The sequence below is a fragment of the Microtus oregoni genome, unplaced genomic scaffold, assembly GCF_018167655.1.
Source record: "Microtus oregoni isolate MIOR12 unplaced genomic scaffold, Mior012 000054F_ref0000373, whole genome shotgun sequence".
NCBI lineage: Eukaryota > Metazoa > Chordata > Mammalia > Rodentia > Cricetidae > Microtus > Microtus oregoni.
The window spans coordinates 1-16,710 of NW_024543830.1; the positions used below are offsets into that span (position 1 = coordinate 1).

The 16,710-nt window shown below is 42.1% G+C and overlaps 2 protein-coding genes and 1 non-coding gene across 3 annotated transcripts; 1 reads left to right on the forward strand and 2 right to left on the reverse strand.

The window, feature by feature from the left end:
- Nucleotides 1-1,786: 1,786 nt before the first annotated feature.
- On the reverse strand, nucleotides 1,787-2,200 carry LOC121437756 (late cornified envelope protein 1C-like). Its single transcript, XM_041637832.1, has one exon. The coding sequence runs from the start codon at nucleotides 2,198-2,200 to the stop codon at nucleotides 1,787-1,789; it is 414 nt and encodes a 137-aa protein (XP_041493766.1).
- A 9,808-nt stretch (nucleotides 2,201-12,008) lies between these two features.
- On the forward strand, nucleotides 12,009-12,151 carry LOC121438135. The gene has a single exon (XR_005973076.1). It is a non-coding gene; the product is annotated as a small nucleolar RNA SNORA33 (small nucleolar RNA).
- A 510-nt stretch (nucleotides 12,152-12,661) lies between these two features.
- Nucleotides 12,662-13,033, reverse strand: LOC121437757 (late cornified envelope protein 1C-like). The gene has a single exon (XM_041637833.1). The coding sequence runs from the start codon at nucleotides 13,031-13,033 to the stop codon at nucleotides 12,662-12,664; it is 372 nt and encodes a 123-aa protein (XP_041493767.1).
- Nucleotides 13,034-16,710: the final 3,677 nt, after the last annotated feature.

Sequence of the window (16,710 nt, forward strand, 5' to 3'; positions counted from 1 at the left end):
CTTCTGTGAACACTGTGTAGAAAAAGCTCTGTAAGTCTCTGTTCTCAATGCATATGTTCTACACATGTACCCAGAGATCCATACACAAATACACACGTACAAAAACAGACAGTACAGAGGAGGTGTGAACTTGTTGGTTCGTAGTTAATTCTGTTAAATTTTTGAGGAAAGGAGAATTCAAACTCATAGGCATTTTGAACAATCCACAGAGTTACCAGTTCCCCCACACAGTCCATAGGAGCTGTCAGGCTATGTTGTGTTCTCTCTGATCACACTCAGTTCAGACGCTATATCTCATTACGGGTTTTTCTTGCCTAATAGTCATACTGAACAGTTTTACCTGTGTCTATGGATCATTTTGTATCTTCTTTTTTTGGACAAATGTATATATGTTTATGATTTTAAAAAATGTTTGGGTGTCCCAGGCGGCAGCTGGTGGCGGCCAGTGGGCAGACAGCTAGCCGCGGGTCCGGGAGTCCAGGTGGATCCCCAGTGGGGCGGGCAGGTGCCGGGCCCTGGCTCCGTAGTTTGGTGCCGAACGGTGAGCGGGGCTCCTGGATAGGGACATGTGACAGACACATAGTATGAATCAGAACTGAATCTTTATTGCTTAGAGGAAAGAGAGAGAAAGAGAGAGACAGAGAGACATGTGCTCGCACACCAAGAGGGGACAGAGAGAGAGAGAGAGAGAGAGGGCGGGGCAGGGGGCAGAGATCACTGGGAATGGGCGTGGCTTGTCCCTTAAAGGGACCAGAGACCAAAAGAATAACATTCCCACCTCTTCCTTACAATAAAAATCAGGAGATTAGACGCCACAGTTTGAAGGAATTGGGGCCGCGAATTCTCAAAACTGCTTCCAGCTGATTGTGGGCATCATCTTTGGGGTGGGGAGGACCTGGGAAGGCTGAATAACAATATGAGTCTCCTCTAAGTTTTAAATTGGGTTGTTTGCTTATATGTTGATGAGTTGAGAGAGTTTATTACACATTCTGATATGACTGGCATATGGCAAAGACTATCATTCTGCTGCGTGGGTTATGTCCAGTCGCACACAGAAAATTTTAGCATTAATTAATGTACTTCATGAAACCTGTTTTCATTGTGTCACCATAGTATCATTTCACAGAAGTTGCCGAAAGTTCCAACATTTCAAGTTTTCCCAATATGTGATCTTCTATGAATATTTTGTGTTTATTCTCATATTTAAGTCCCTTTATTGTTGTGTAATGGGCACTTGGCTTATCTAACTTTCCACGACAGCGAGGAGCTGATTTTGACCAGTTATACTTCACGTGAAGAGGTAGAATACCACCACAGTTACTTGCAGAACACAGAAGACAGGGGATGATACCAGAGAAAACACACAGGTAGCCAAAACAGGAAAGTAATCTGGATTGAACATGACTGCTGGATGGGGGCCACACAATCACAGTGAAGGATGATAGACCCTTTACAACCTCTATTCTGTGGAGTGGCCAGTATTACTGATTATGTCACACTACAGATACAAGCCAGTTGAAGGTACCACTGAGCCCGGTTGTTGAAACTAACGTGTGAGGGTAATTCTGGCCAAGATAAACAAGAGTTTCAGAAGACTCAATACGGAAAGCTTTATTATCACAAAATACTGAAGAAGACATTAGATCATTGGTGCAGATTCAGAACTTGATACAGATTTTCAGCCAAGGATCCGGGAACTAGAAGGAGAGGAGAGGAGGAATTGTGGACTGGTCTTCTGAACACGGCTTTCTCCTGCACTGCACGTTTGTGATCTTCATGGTATAGGTCAGCAGCAGCCCCCAGACTGCTGGCTACTGCCACAGCTGCTGCCCCCGCTGCTGCCACAGCAGCCACTGCTGCCACCACTGCTGCCACAGCAGCCACCGCTGCCACCGCTGCTACAGCATCCAGAGCTCTGGTGTCTGCGACGGAGAGATCTGCGGGGCCTGTGGTGGCTCAGGCAGCAGCCACCACCGCCAGAGCTACAGCAGCCTCCAGAGCTTGAACCACAGCAGCCCCCGGAACTGGAACCACAGCAGCCCCCAGAACCCAGACTGCAGCAGGAAGAGACAGGAGGACACTTAGGGGGACATTTAGGAGGACACTTAGGGGGACACTTTGGTGTCTGACACTTGGGAGGGCACTTGGGGGTGCACTTGGGAGGAGGCTGGCACTGCTGCTGGCTCTGCTGGCAGGACATCTCGGCTTGTGGGTGTCAGGAGCTGCAAGAGAATCACACACATGTCAGACACCAGACACTGTGAACACCTGACCCATTTGACTTCCCCCAGAAATTTCACCTCTAAGCACCCAAACCAACCATTTTTAGTCCTTTCATCTGTAACACACTCACACTGTCACAGTGGGTCATCTTGAATTCAGAGCCTCAGAAACCCATGCTACTGAGATACTAATTGTCACCTGGCATCCAGAAGCACTGGATGAATGTTTAGTGACATTGGAAAATGTCTGCTGGTCTTAGTTCTCACACATATGCCAGTATTTGGATTACTTCAGGGAGAAGTAGTTGTGAAAGGAAAGAGCAGTCATTACTCGAAGGTGATTTTAGTTTAAGGTCGATATTTCAAAGCACCTTCTATGTCACTAAAGGAGTAAGCTCAGACCCTGAGTGGAAAATACCTAAATCATTCCGGGATGCCTTGGGATTACTAGCCCCTGTTATGAGGCAAGCTCAGAAGTATCCAAATCAACACCTTCTCAGGCTAAGGGTGACAAGATCGATGTCATCCTTGTGGTGTCCTATTTATCAGAGAAGTGTGGGAACGGATTCCAGAACCTGGGCTCTCTTTCTTTCCCAAGTACAAGTGAGACCCTGTTGCCTGATTTTGACTCAGATTCTTCTTTGGGAGTTAGGGGAAGCATTTTTTTCACAGGCTATCTCTGCCCTGAGCCTGTTCAGATGCACAGTTCTCTCTGTGCTCAGCATCGCATTCTGAGGGTTCCAATACACCCAAGGTACTTTGTTCTCTCTAAGGCCAGATGGCCCTAAGCATTCCAGTGTCTCTCAAAACCAAGCCTGTGGCTTGCGTGTGTGTGTGTGTGTGTGTGTGTGTCGCCTTTGTCTCACCCCTCACTGTTCACCATATTTTATAATCTGTCAACATGGCCTCTGCCTGAAGGACCCTTTCCCTGTCCCCTGTGAAACTTGTCTGGCAACCCCTCTGGAAAAGTCTCTACCTCTTGCCTCCCATGGACACTTACCAAGATGACAGGCAGCTCACGATCTGTGGGGATCTCAGGAGGTGAGTGGATGGAAGTGCCTTGTCCCTCAGCCCTTTTATTCTGGTCTTGGGCTCAGTCTGCATGGGAGTCCCTGCCTCCTGAAAGCCACATGGTCAGGTGACTGATGGTGATCAAACATTCCTTACTCCCTTCCTCCATGGGGCCAGTCATACTGCATCTGTCTTAGACCATGGCTTAGGCATGAAGGGAGGAAGTGGATTCCTGGATCCTTCAACCTGGCTCACCTGCAGAGCGGTTGACTTAGGAACCAGTCATTTCTCCATCTTCTTTCTTTTCTGTCCCTTCTTAATGTGATACGTGCAGCACAAAGCTCATATCAAGGCAGCAAAACTTTGAAATTTCTTCAACATCTGCTTCCATGTCTGCACTTTCCAACTGTGCCTGTGTAAGCCCAGCCTAAACATCTACACCAGTCAAGTCCTACATTCCAGATCCAGAACAGCACCAAGATGTTCTAAGGTGTGGTTCAGGATTCTGTTTAGGCTGTGTCATCTCCCTTTTTAACTGTGACAGTGCAATATTAAGGAGAATATAAAACGGTTATGAAAAGAAATGAAAGATCAAATGATCATGTAGACTGTGCACCAAAGACACACGTGGAAACTGCCAAAAACAGGGAGAGGATACCGCTTGTTTATCATAGCCATTGAGAGATGCTCATCTGTGAGGAGCGTACACTGCTCTGTGGAGGATCTGAGTTTAGTTCCTAGTACCTGTGTTGGGCATCTCACAAACACCTCTAACTCCAGCTTCAGCGCATCTAACACCCAGTTCTTACCTCCAAAGATACATTCAGTTTTGTACATATAACCCCACCGATGGACACACAATCAGACATACACACACACTTGAAAAAAATATAATTTTAAAAATAGCAACTGAAAGAAGATAAATAGGTTCAAGAAACAATACATATGAAAATGTCTTAAGAAACCCAATATTTGGCAAAACTCATATGCATTAATAAGAATACAGCAGCGATTGTGTCCAGAGAGAAAGAACACCATTATTTTATCGGCTTCTTCACACTTGTCTCAGTAAATATCTTCATATTAGATATTTCATAAATTTACATGTGATCATCTTTTAGGAATATACTACCCTGTTTTTACACTTTCAATATGGATGGATCCTCTGTAGAAGCCAACACAACTCTTTCATAAAATATTTGGCTATTATTGGTGAGGTCAGATGACACATTACTAAGAAGAAAATAAGATAAGGATTCATGTGAGATTGAGGGAATCATGTTGTTCACCTATAAGAAACAGAGAAATAGAATCAGTCTTCGCCCACCTGTGAGACAAAGGGCTGGTGGGCTGCATCCCTGACTGAAGCAAGGCAGGTTGTTTTAAAAAGAATCACACATTAGAAGTTCACAAGAATGTATTTCTGTGGTCATTAGACCTCTGTTCTCTCTGCATGCCTGATTTATATTTATATTCTACATCACCATAGGCTATACATGAATTATTATTTTGAACTATTTTTTGAATATTTACTATAAATAGTTGTGATTCAAAATTAAAGGATATGGTTATAAAGAGTCATGATGTAAGATTTTCCTAAACCTAAGAATTGTAAGCTAGAAGAGGGAAAGAAATGTACAAACTTGGCAAAAATCTGTTCTCCTTAAATGCTGGTGGACTCTGGAATTTCCAAGCCTTTGGAATAATATGAGCTTGGACACAGGAGCATAGTGAGAACCAAGGAAATATGGTAGAGAAACATGGGTGATTATAAATGTATAGAAGAGTCTTCATATAGAGAGATGTATACTTTCCTGTATTCTGTCATTTATTATCATCAGTCTCTGTCACCAAGTTTTTTTTAAAAAAATACATCTAATATTTACACATACCCAAACTTCTAATTCTAATTTGTCCCCTGAAGCCCCTTGATCTTTCATTGACTGTGTTGCTGCATCAGATGCATAGAAGAGACTAACCCTCCCAACAGTAACTGCCATAAAGCCAGTAGCAGAGACTTGTTCAGGACTGTACACCACTAAAAAGATATAGAAACTCTTTCTCTACCCTCTTTACTGCTACTTTATCTGAACATGTCCCATCTATCCTCAGATTGATTCTTAGATGAGTGTTGGTCATGATTTTTTCTAAATTGTATGTTACAAACTTTAGCTGCAATGATAATGAAGCTTAGGTCTGTATTTTTAATTTTCTTTTAGTGACTTTGAATGTAGTTATAGTGAATTCCTTAACAACCTTTCTTAGGGCTTGTGTATCTCTTATCTTCAGTAGCTGAACACATTTGTCCTGTAGCTACTCAGTGATGTCTAATACTCTCACTGGCATCTTCATTGGTGTGTAAGCTTAGAAAAAGATACTCCAAACTAAGGGCCTGGCTCACTCTAATGGAACCTGATCTCTGAGGCAGAGTGAGGGATGTGTGTCACATGACTATGGGAAATCTTTCACTGTCTCACTGGTTTGATTATATTCTCTTCCTCAGTCATTTCAAAGGTCGTAGTAACTGGGAGAGTCAGAAGATGATCCCTTATTTCCATATGGTAGTGCCACGTGACTCACCTTAGTGTTCTAGGTTGATGTGGCTGATATGCCAGCTACTCCACACTTCAGCTTCTGTGTAGGACAACACCCAAGTCCTCAGCTGACCTCCAGAACACAGGTGTGTATGAGGATTATGTCATCTGGAAGAAGACTAGAATCAAGCCTTCAGTGTGAGCTCTGGAGGCTTAGACCTTGAGAAAATATGAGTATTTTCGCACAAAAATCTGTTGACATTCTGAAGGTTTCAGTTGTCAGATATTTCTCTTTTATAAGGCCATTTCCATATCCCTAATGAAAACTCTAATCAGAAATAGTTCAATAAAAATGTTCATTACTCTGCATACCAGAAGCCAAATCAAGAAATTCAATGTTGTTTTGAGATGTTTGTTCTTGTCTACCTGCTTAACAATAACAAATCATACATCAATGGTCTGAAAGTATAAAAGCTACAAATCAATTAGCTTTAATTAACATCTTTCTAAATATTACTATTTGGTTGTTGCTAGTGGTATAATTTTAATATATTGATGACATGTAATAAAACTTCAAAACTCTTATTATTTCAAACTGATTTATTAAAAGGCCTTCAAAAATCATAAAATATATTACACCAATGATAATGCTTATCTCATCTCTCTCTCCACATATGTGTATGTGCTTGTGTGTATACATGTATGTGTTTATGTGTAATCTAGGGGCCAACTTTGAGTGGTTCAGTTCAATATTCTACTTTCATCAATAGATAGGTCAGAAAAACTAACCAATGAAGCTACAAAGTAAAACTCACCCTAGGTTAAGTTGATTCATACACATGAACAAAACATCACAATCACTAGATGCACATACTGGGGGAACCAGCATAGAAGCAAACTAGGCCCACTGAATGTGGGGGACAATTGTGAGGCTTGGGCAGTCTGTGAGGCCACTGGCTGTCGGACCAGGCTGTATTCCTACTCCTTGAACTGGTGTCTAGGAGCACATTCTCTTTGGAGGGATACCTTGCTCAGCCTAGATATAGTGGGGAGGGCATTTTGTCTTGTCTTAAAGTGCCAGACTTTGTTGACACCACATGGGAAGCCTTAGCCTTGCTGAGGTCTGAGATGGGGTATAGGGTGGGGGAAGGAGGTAGGAAAAGAGGGAGTGGAAATGGGAATAGCTATGTAAATTGAGAACAAATTATATTTTAAAAATTCTTAATAAAAACAAGGGAAAAAAAACATCAATTCAGTTTTCTCTGAGGGTATGGCTACCCCTAGGCTGTTTTCCCCCAGAGGATGTCTCCACACTCAGGAGACACTCAGTCCATGGGCAGTACAGTCTTTCTGGGCTATATAAAACAAAACCAAGAGAAAAACGAGTGGACATGATCAAATTACAGGACACCATAAGAAAATTAATGAATTAATAAATTTTGGGGGATCAGCCTCAACAAAAATACCTCTTGCCAGGGTGAGGGCATGGGGATTAGTAATACAGTAAAGAATATGAAGATGTGAATGAAAATAATAAAACACAATAACATATAGCATAGTATTGGGAGGGAATTTTCAGCAAGTACTGAAAAATTCACCCACGGTTAATTTCCAATTGTTTAAAACACCCTTGACCCCAAAAGGTAGGAGTAAGACAAAAGACTGTATTAACATGATACAAGGAAATGAACATACTAATGGAAAGTCATGGGCTAAATTCAGAGTTAAACATTCCCTTGCTAGAAAAAAAACAAGTCAACAAATCACTCTTACTCCCTAGACCAAAACACTCTGTAGGCAAACCAATCCCTAGGTGGAACCCCAAGTTATCTCCATAAAGGGAACTGGAACTTAGTTGGATCCTTGGACTTTTGTTTGAAAGTAGGAACCAATCACTTCCTTATCCCAGGAGCACAAGGTCTGGCAATTAGCCACAACTGTTGACAATAACCTAGAAAGAGCAGAACTCTCTGATTTACAACTAGGTACAATAACCTTGAAGGAACTAGAGATGAGTCCCAACTCTCTGACCTTTGGTCAACTTGGAAAAAGGCTTTTTGGGTCTCCACAATAAATATTGCATTAAAACATTGAAAATGGAGCACATTAAATGAAAAGTTTACCTTTATGGTTGGTATGATTTCATGGAAGCTAGGATTTTTGAACAATTACTAATCATTAAGTGCAACAGACTATACAGATAGACTTAAGGATGGTCATGTGACAATCATCTCCATTGGTGCCAAAATGGCACACAGAGAACTCAAATATCATTCATGATCAACTACTGAAGAAATTTGGAATAGAAAAGATACATCAAATATTGCCTAAATGAAATTAACATATATGCCTTTATAGTTTGTACTAAGATAATGGTGTCCACAGTCTCCACTCTTAAAATCTTAACTAGAATTTTGGGAGACAAAGACATAAAAGGGATGCGAGCACAAAAGGCAGAAGACGAATTGTCTCTGTTTGCAGGCAATAGTATCCCAACATAAAACGCCCTAAAATTCTACTGGAAAAGCATGTCTTCCATACAATGCTGAGCAAAGTAGCAGGCTGATCTGGGATTCCCCTCTGTAAGCTGTGAATATGCTTTATTGACACTGGTTAATAAAGAAGCTGCTTTGGGCCTTGGCAGCACAGAATATAGCAAGGTGGAAATTCCAAGGAGAGACAGGAGAAAAGAAGGTGAAGTCAGGGAGATGCCATGTAGCTGCCAAAAGAAAAAGACCCAAGCCACCAGACAGAACCTTACTGCCTTGGGTGATTTGCAGATTAATAGAAATAGGTTAATTCAAGATGAAAGAGCTAGCTAATAAGAAGCCAGAGCTAAAAGGTCAAGCAGTGATTTAATTAATACCATTTCTGTGTAATTATTTCAGGTCTGTGCATCTGAGAACAAACATGCAGCTTCCACCTACAGCAGGCTACAAAATCAATCATTATTTCAAGTTCAGTAGCATTTCCATAAGCCAAGATTGAAATGCCTAATAGAAAAACCAGGAAAGGACATATTCATGACATCATAAAAAGAAGAAAAAACACCTTGGAATAATCAGCAGCAAGGAGGATTTTACTCTTTTGAGTTCCACAATGAAAATTTCATAAAACTAAAGAAAGAAATTTGAGAAAAACAATTAAAGTTTGGAAGAAACCCCATTTTTACATATAGGTAGATTTAAGAATATGAAAATAATTATATTACAGAAGGCAATCTAAAATTTCATTCAACCCTTATCAAATACAATATAATAGGCATTTTTATGGAAGTAGATAATGCAATCATAAAACTTACATGGTATTTAAAAGAGCTCACACCAGCAAAGAAATCAAACACAGAAAGGACAATGTAGAAAGCATCGAAACACCTACTTTGAAAATATATTTCAGAAAAAAAATTATTGTATCCAGTAACAAAAAAAAAAACCCTGCTGCATGCTGCCAGAAAACAGATGTATGCACTACTAATGTAGACTTTAGAACCCACAGATAAAGCTACACAGTTACAGACATGCTATCTTTGTGGAAACTGTCAGTAACACATATTGAAGAACAGATTACTTAAATGGTGCTGATAAAGCCAGATCTCCTCATACACAAGAATAAACTGAATCTATTACTCTTACCCTGCAAAAAATCAACTCAAAGGAGTCAATGTCCTGAAGTTAATACTGACAGCAACTCAAGACAATCAAGGAGAAAAGAATTTAGCATATTTGAAGCAGCAAGGATTTTTCTAAAATGCTCTTCATCCCTAGGAAAGAGAATGGTGAAGATATACATGAACCTGCATGGATACTCAGGAAAGGTAAGAATCAGTAAGGAGACAGCTCCTAAGATGAGAGAAAAATGGGCAGAACTATATATTTGTTGAAAAATTAATGCCTAGAAGAAAAAGAGAAGTAAAAAGTTACCATAAAAACCATGCAGTTAATAAAAGGAAAAATGAAACGAACACCCAGTACTTGGAAGAGAAATGACCAACAATCCATGGGACCATTCTTTGTTTTTAGCCACCAGAGTCACGGAGAGGACACAGACTCTGAGACTCCAGCTCACAGCAGTCATTGTGGCCACCATCAAGAAAACCTGTGACCAACCGTGCTGGGGAGGATGTTGGAGAAGAGGAGCCTCAAAACTAAAACTAGAATTGCTTTGGGATCTAGCTACAATTCCAGGTACCCACCCAACCAAGTCTCAATGTTAGTGTCCCACAGAGGCCCCTACAGGCTGACATGTGTTCTGCATCATTGATAACAGCCACCATATAGAGCTAAACTAGATGACCATCAGTGTGAACAAAGAAAATGTGATAGCATGGTCAATGGAGCTGCATTCATTAATAAAAATTAGCTAAGTCCTTTACAGGATAATGGATGGACTCAGCTATTACATTAAGTTAAAATCTCATTCACAGAAACAGGTATTATACATTTTCTATCATATGAGAAATTAGACTAAAATACATGAACATATGCAAAAATGTTTGATATTCATTAAACTTTTCCAAAGTAAAAATTTCTGTCATTTCAGTGGTGGTTTCTAACACGTAAATCTGAACATTATTGAAAATATGCTCACATATTTTCACTTATATCTTATAGTGAGACTATGTTGTTTATAAATTGTTGAATGAGCTTGCAAATAACTCTTAAGAGTATTCAGTGTGTTCATTGCTCTTTGTGTCAAAAATAAATATTTTGTAAAACTATAAATATTTTGCAAAAATAACAGAACACTATATTTAAATTCACTAAATTTGAAATATGAATAACATTGGTAGTTAAATGTTACAGGAACTTTTGAAAAACATCTTTACATACACATGTATACATAAACATGAACTGGAGGGTGCTATGCTGAATGAGGACACTTGGAGGCCTCCGGTACATCGAAATGATGGGGAAAATGACAACAAAACCTATTCCCTACTAAAGATGGGGTCAGAGTTAGAGACCTGAAGAAAACCACATTTCAATGAAATCATTGTCTTAGTGACTTGATTTGAAAACAAATCACAGAAGATGGAGCAGGCACAGTCAAATGTTTCCAAACACTTCACTCTTGAGTGCTGATCTCCTCGATGTCAAGATTTCAACAGCCACCAGCTGAAGGAAAGGAGGGAAACCATTGCGGTGGTGACTTAGGTCTAGGTCAAACTTTTCTTACAAAACAGCAAGAAAAACACAGATGTGAAAAGAAGTCACTGGTTGATGTTCTCCTTGTCTGGTGTGGGATTCTCCTCTGTGTGCTGTGAATAAGATTGGTTAATGAATTAAGAAAGCTGCCTTGGCCTGTTGAGAGGGCAGAACTTAGGTAGGCTGGGAAAACTTAACTGAATGCTGGGAGAAAGAAGGGTGGAGTCAGAGAAAATTCATGTAGCCCCGCTGGACACAGGAGCTGGAACTTTCCTGGTTAGCCACAGCCTCATGGCAAAACACAGATTAATAGAAATGGGTTAAATTAATATGTAAGAGTTAGCCAATAAGAAGCTAGAGCTAATGGGCCAAGCAGTGATTTAATTAATACAGTTTCTGTGTGATTATTTCGGGGATCAGCAGCCAGGAACCAATAAGCAGCTCTCCCCCAACAATTGTCCTCAATTAATCTGATTATTGATCTTTATCCTTGCAGTGACTGCCTAATAGTGAACATTGACCTTTCAATTCCATTGACATGGGTTTTCCCCAGTTTTTATAATTGTGAGGAATGGCTGACATGTCTAAGTCCTCACATCAGGTTACTGTTAAAAGAGGATCTTAGTTCTTATAGATAGAGTAAAACAGCTGGTACAGAGTCCTAGGAAACATACAAGTCTTTTTGTTTTGTTTTGGTTTGGTTTTTGAGACAGGGTTTCTTTATTTAATTTTTTTATTGAGCTCTACAGTTTTCTTTGTTCTCTTTCCCACCTCTTCCCTCTTTTTCAACACTCTCCCAAGGTCCCCATGCTCCCAATTTACTCAGGTGATCTTGTCTTTTTCTACTTTCTGTGTAGATTAGATTCATGTATGTCTCTCTTAGGGTCCTCATTGTTGTCTAGGTTCTCTGGGATTGTGATTTGTGGGCTGGTTTTCTTTGCTTTATGCTTAAAAACCACTTATGAGTGAATACATGTGATAATTGTCTTTCTGTATCTGGATTACCTCACTCAAAATGATGTTTTCTAGCTCTGTCCACTTGTTTGCAAAATTCAAGACATCATTATTTTTTTCTGCTGTGTAGTACTCGATTATTTAAATGTACCACATTTTCCTCATCCGTTCTTTGGTTGAAAGACATTTAGCTGCAGAAATTTAGAAAAGGCACACAATAGTGATGCCATGTTACAAGCCTTAAGGGCAGCTGAAGTCCTTAAGGTCCCTGAAAATGGCTACAGTATTATAATGCTGAACCGCACTTAAGACTGAAATAGTTGTAGCAAAAGGAACTTAATATCGAGACAGGGTTTCTGTGTAGCTTTGGTGCCTATCCTGGAACTAGCTTTTGTAGATGAGGCTGGCCTTGAACTCGTAGAGATCCACCTGCCTCTGCCTCTGCTGGGATTAAAGGAGTATACCACCAATGCCCAGCTCACATATATGTCTTAAAGGAGACAAGAGCTCCTAGTGCCGCTCTCTGTAGGAAAAGATGATGAAGGCATGGGATGAGGATGATGCTGAGAAATGAACAAGAGTCTTGTCAGGACTGGTTGCCAAGGCTTTTTTATTTGTAACAAAGAGGCAACGGGGCACTGTTATCTGATGAGTAAAATGCAGACCCTTTCACAAGAGATGTCAGCATCTCAGAGGGCAGGGCAAGGAGGGAAGCAGGAGGGGAGAGGGCAGCAAGACGGGACCAGTCTGCTGAGCTTGGCTTCCTCCTGCAACACTTGGTGAAGTCTTCCTCAGCTTAGCAACAGCCACCAGACTGCTGGCTACTGCCACAGCTGCTGCCACAGCATCCACTGCTGCCACCACTGCTACAGCATCCAGAGCTCTGGTGTCTGCGACGAAGAGATCTGCGGGGCCTGTGGTGGCTCAGGCAGCAGCCACCACTGCCAGAGCTGCAGCAGCCACCGGAACTTGAACCACAACAGCCCCCGGAACTGGAACCACAGCAGCCCCCAGAACCCAGACTGCAGCAGGAAGAGACAGGAGGACACTTAGGGGGACATTTAGGAGGGCACTTTGGGGGACACTTTGGTGTCTGGCACTTGGGAGGGCACTTGGGGGTGCACTTGGGAGGAGGCTGGCACTGCTGTTGGCTCTGCTGGCAGGACATCTCGGCCTGTGGGTGTTCAGGAGCTGCAAGAGAATCACACACATATCAGACACCACACACTATGTGCACTTGAATTATTCTGGCCACCCGAATTTCACCTGTAAGCCCTGAAACAACCATTCATTTATATCACACTCACACTGTCTCAATGTGGTGTCTTGAATTCAGAACAATGAAAGTGAGATGCTAATTGTCACCTGTCATCCATAGTGCTGAATGATTATCTAGTGACACTTAAAATGTCTGCTGGTCTTAGTCCTCATGGATGTGCCAGTATACGGATTATTTAAGAAAGAAATAATTGCAAAAGCAAAGAGTAATCTATACTTGAAAGTGATTTTAGTTTAAAGTCTGTATTTTAAGACCTTCTAGATTACTGATGGGTGAGTAATCCCAGTCTTTGAAAGAAAAATATGCAAGCTCACTCAAATTTGCTATGGGACTGTGAGGCCCTGTTGTGAGTTCAGAGTTCAGAGGTATCCAAATCACCACCTCCACAGGTTAAGGGTGACAAGGTTAGTGTCATCCTGGCGGTGTCCTCTTCATCAGAGAAGTGTGAGAACAGATCCCAGAACCAGGGCTCTGTTTCTTTTCCTCACCAAAGTGAGACTCTGTTGCCCTTTCCTGACTCCAGCTCTTTTCTTCAGAAGTGAGGGGAAGCATTTTCTTCACAGGCCATCTCCCCCTGAGCCTGTTCAGTTGCACAGTTCTCTGTGCTCAGAGTCTTGAACTGAAGGTTCCTATACACTGAAGGATTGTTGTTCTCTCCAGAGCCAGAGGGCTTCAATCATTCCAACGTCCCTCAGAAACCAAGGCTGTGGCTTGTGTGTCCATGTTCCCATTGCCTCACCCCTCACCCTTCACCATGTTTTATGATCTGCCAATATGGTCTCTAGGCTGAGAGACCCTTTCCTGTCCCCCGTCTGGCAACCCCTCTGGAAAAGTCTCTGTTCCTGCCTCCCATGGACACTTACCAAGTTGACAGGCAGCTCAGAATCTGGGTATCTCACGAGGTGAGTGATGGAAGTTCCCTGTTCCTCAGTCCTTTTATTCTGATCCTGGGCTCTGTGTCAGCCTGTCAGAGAGTATGTGGACAGGGGTGGATCTGCCTCGTGACACCACATTGTCATGTGACTGGTGATGACCAGATGATCCTAATAGCCTTCCTCCATGGGGCCAAGGTGTGCTGCATCTATCTTAGGACATAGTTTAGGTATGAAGGGAGGAAGTGGATTCCTGGATCCTTAAATCTCACATACTTGCAGCTACCTAACTTCGGAACCTGTCATTTCTCCATCTTCTTTCTTTTCTGTTTCTTCTTAATGTGAAATGTGTAACATGGAGCCCATAGTGAACGAGCAAAACCTTGATGTTTCTTCTGCATCAGCTTCCATGTCTGCACTTTCCCAACTGTGCCGATGTAAGACCAGTCTAAACATCTACACCACCGAAATCCTGTATGATACATCTGCCATAGCACAATGGTAAATTGAGACTGTGCCATCTCCCATTTTAAATATGGGGTTACAGTATTAAGGAGAATATAGGACTGTTATGAAAACAAATGAAACAAAAGACACACGTGGAAACTGCTAAATATAGGGTGAGGATATAACTCTTTAATCATAGCAGTTGAGGGATGCCTCATTGATGAAGAATACATACTGCTCTTATAGAGGACCTGAGTTTGGTTCCTATCATCTATGCTAGGCAGCTCACAATCTCATATTCTCCCCATCTCTCCAAACCACTCAGTAAGTATTTTCATATCAGATATTTCATGAATTTACATGTAATCCTCATTTAGGAAGATACTACTCTTGTTTTTACTCTTTCAATATTGATGGATACTCTGTAGAAGCCAACACATCTCTTTCATGAATGCTGTGTGCTATTACTTGTGATGTCAGACAGCACATTAGTAAGAAGAAATTCAGGAAAAGGGTTCACATGAGGCTGAGGGAAGATGCTGCTCACTTATAAGAAATAGAGGGAGAGAGACAAGGGCTAGTGGACTGTATCCCTGTCTGAAGGAAGGCAAGTTATTTTTAAAAGAATCACTCATTAGTAGTTCACAAGAATGTGATCCTGTGGTCATCAGACATCCATTCTGTGTGCCTTAGATTTTTATTTATATTCTGCATGACCATAGACAATATATGATCATATTTTTGAATGTTTTTTTCTTTTCTAAGTTTAGAAATATTAGCTAATCATCATAGAATGATATGTCTGTAAAGAGTCATGATTTAAGATTACCCTAAATCTAAATAATGTCAGTTAGATGAGGCAAAGAGAAATAAAAAAAAATAGATTGGCAAAATCTCTTCTCCTTAAATGCTGGTGGACTTTGAAATTTCCAAGCAATGGGAATAGTATGAGCTTGGTATACAGTAGCATGGTGAGCACCAAGAAAATATGGTGGAGAGCACAACCCCCCCTCCCCCAGCTCCTTCTGCTGGGCTGTCTTTCTTTCGCACGACCCAGCACCCCCAGCACCCCTCCCCAACCCTCCCCTGCTGTATGCTAGGACCAGTGCTCAAATACAGTTTTAAACTCCTAAACTAAGGCGACCCACCCTGAGCGGTGAGTGCCTGCCTACCGGGCAGGCCTCTGGGTCCCCTGTAAGGGAGCCGGGCACCTTCAGCTCTGGCGCCAGGCTTCCAGCGCGCTCCTGGATACCACCCCCCCTTGCTCCATTCATCCTGTTGGCCCTGGATCATTGGGCTACCGGCGGCCCTGTTTAGTTGCTGAGGAATCCCATCAGGACGGGTGAGTGTGTGCTATCCAGGGGCGGACTGTCCTAGAAGAGAGCACAACCCCCCCCCCCCAGCTCCTTCTGCAGGGCTGTCTTTCTTTCGCACGACCCAGCACCCCCAGCACCCCTTCCCAACCCTCCCCTGCTGTATGCTAGGACCAGTGCTCAACTACAGTTTCAAGCTCCTAAACTAAGGCGACCCACCCAGAGCGGTGAGTGCCTGCCTACCAGGCAGGCCTCAGGGTCCCCTGTAAGGGAGCCGGGCACCTTCAGCTCTGGTGCCAGGCTTCCTGCGCGCTCCTGGATACCACCACCCCCCTGCTCCATTCATCCTGTTGGCCCTGGATCATTGGGCTACTGGTGGTCCTGTTTAGTTGCTGAGGAATCCCATCAGGACGGGAACGGTTCCTGCTTCTACACTGAAGAGATATACCCAGAGAGTCAATCACAGCAAAGACTGGACCAAGAGACCAGGCCTCTCCTGGCTCCATTTGAAGGAAGAGATGGGAAGGCGCCAATGCAAGAATTCCTCCAACAACCTGAAAGGCAACATGATACCACCAGAACCCAGGGATCCCGAAATAAGAAGAATTGTACACCGTACTCCTGAAGAAATAGAAGAAATCGACTCAAAAGTGAACTATATGAAAATAATAGAGGACCTTAAACAGGAGGTGAAAAACTGCCATAAACAATTAGAGATTACAAACAAAAAGGTAGAGGAAATGAATAAATCGCTCAAAGACACACAAGAAAACCAAGAGAAACAAGAAAAAGCAATCAAACAGGTTAGGGAAGCGGTTCAAGACATGAAGAATGAGATGGAAGCAATGAAGAAAGCACAAACCGAGGGAAGAATGGAGATGGAAAATCTGGGTAAACGAACAGGAACAACAGAGACAAGTACTAACAACAGATT

What these genes read in the sequence shown, in the direction of transcription:
- LOC121437756 (XM_041637832.1), bottom strand. Translation starts at nt 2,200, where the DNA reads ATGTCCTGCCAGCAGAGCCAGCAGCAGTGCCAGCCTCCTCCCAAGTGC.
- LOC121437757 (XM_041637833.1), bottom strand. Translation starts at nt 13,033, where the DNA reads ATGTCCTGCCAGCAGAGCCAACAGCAGTGCCAGCCTCCTCCCAAGTGC.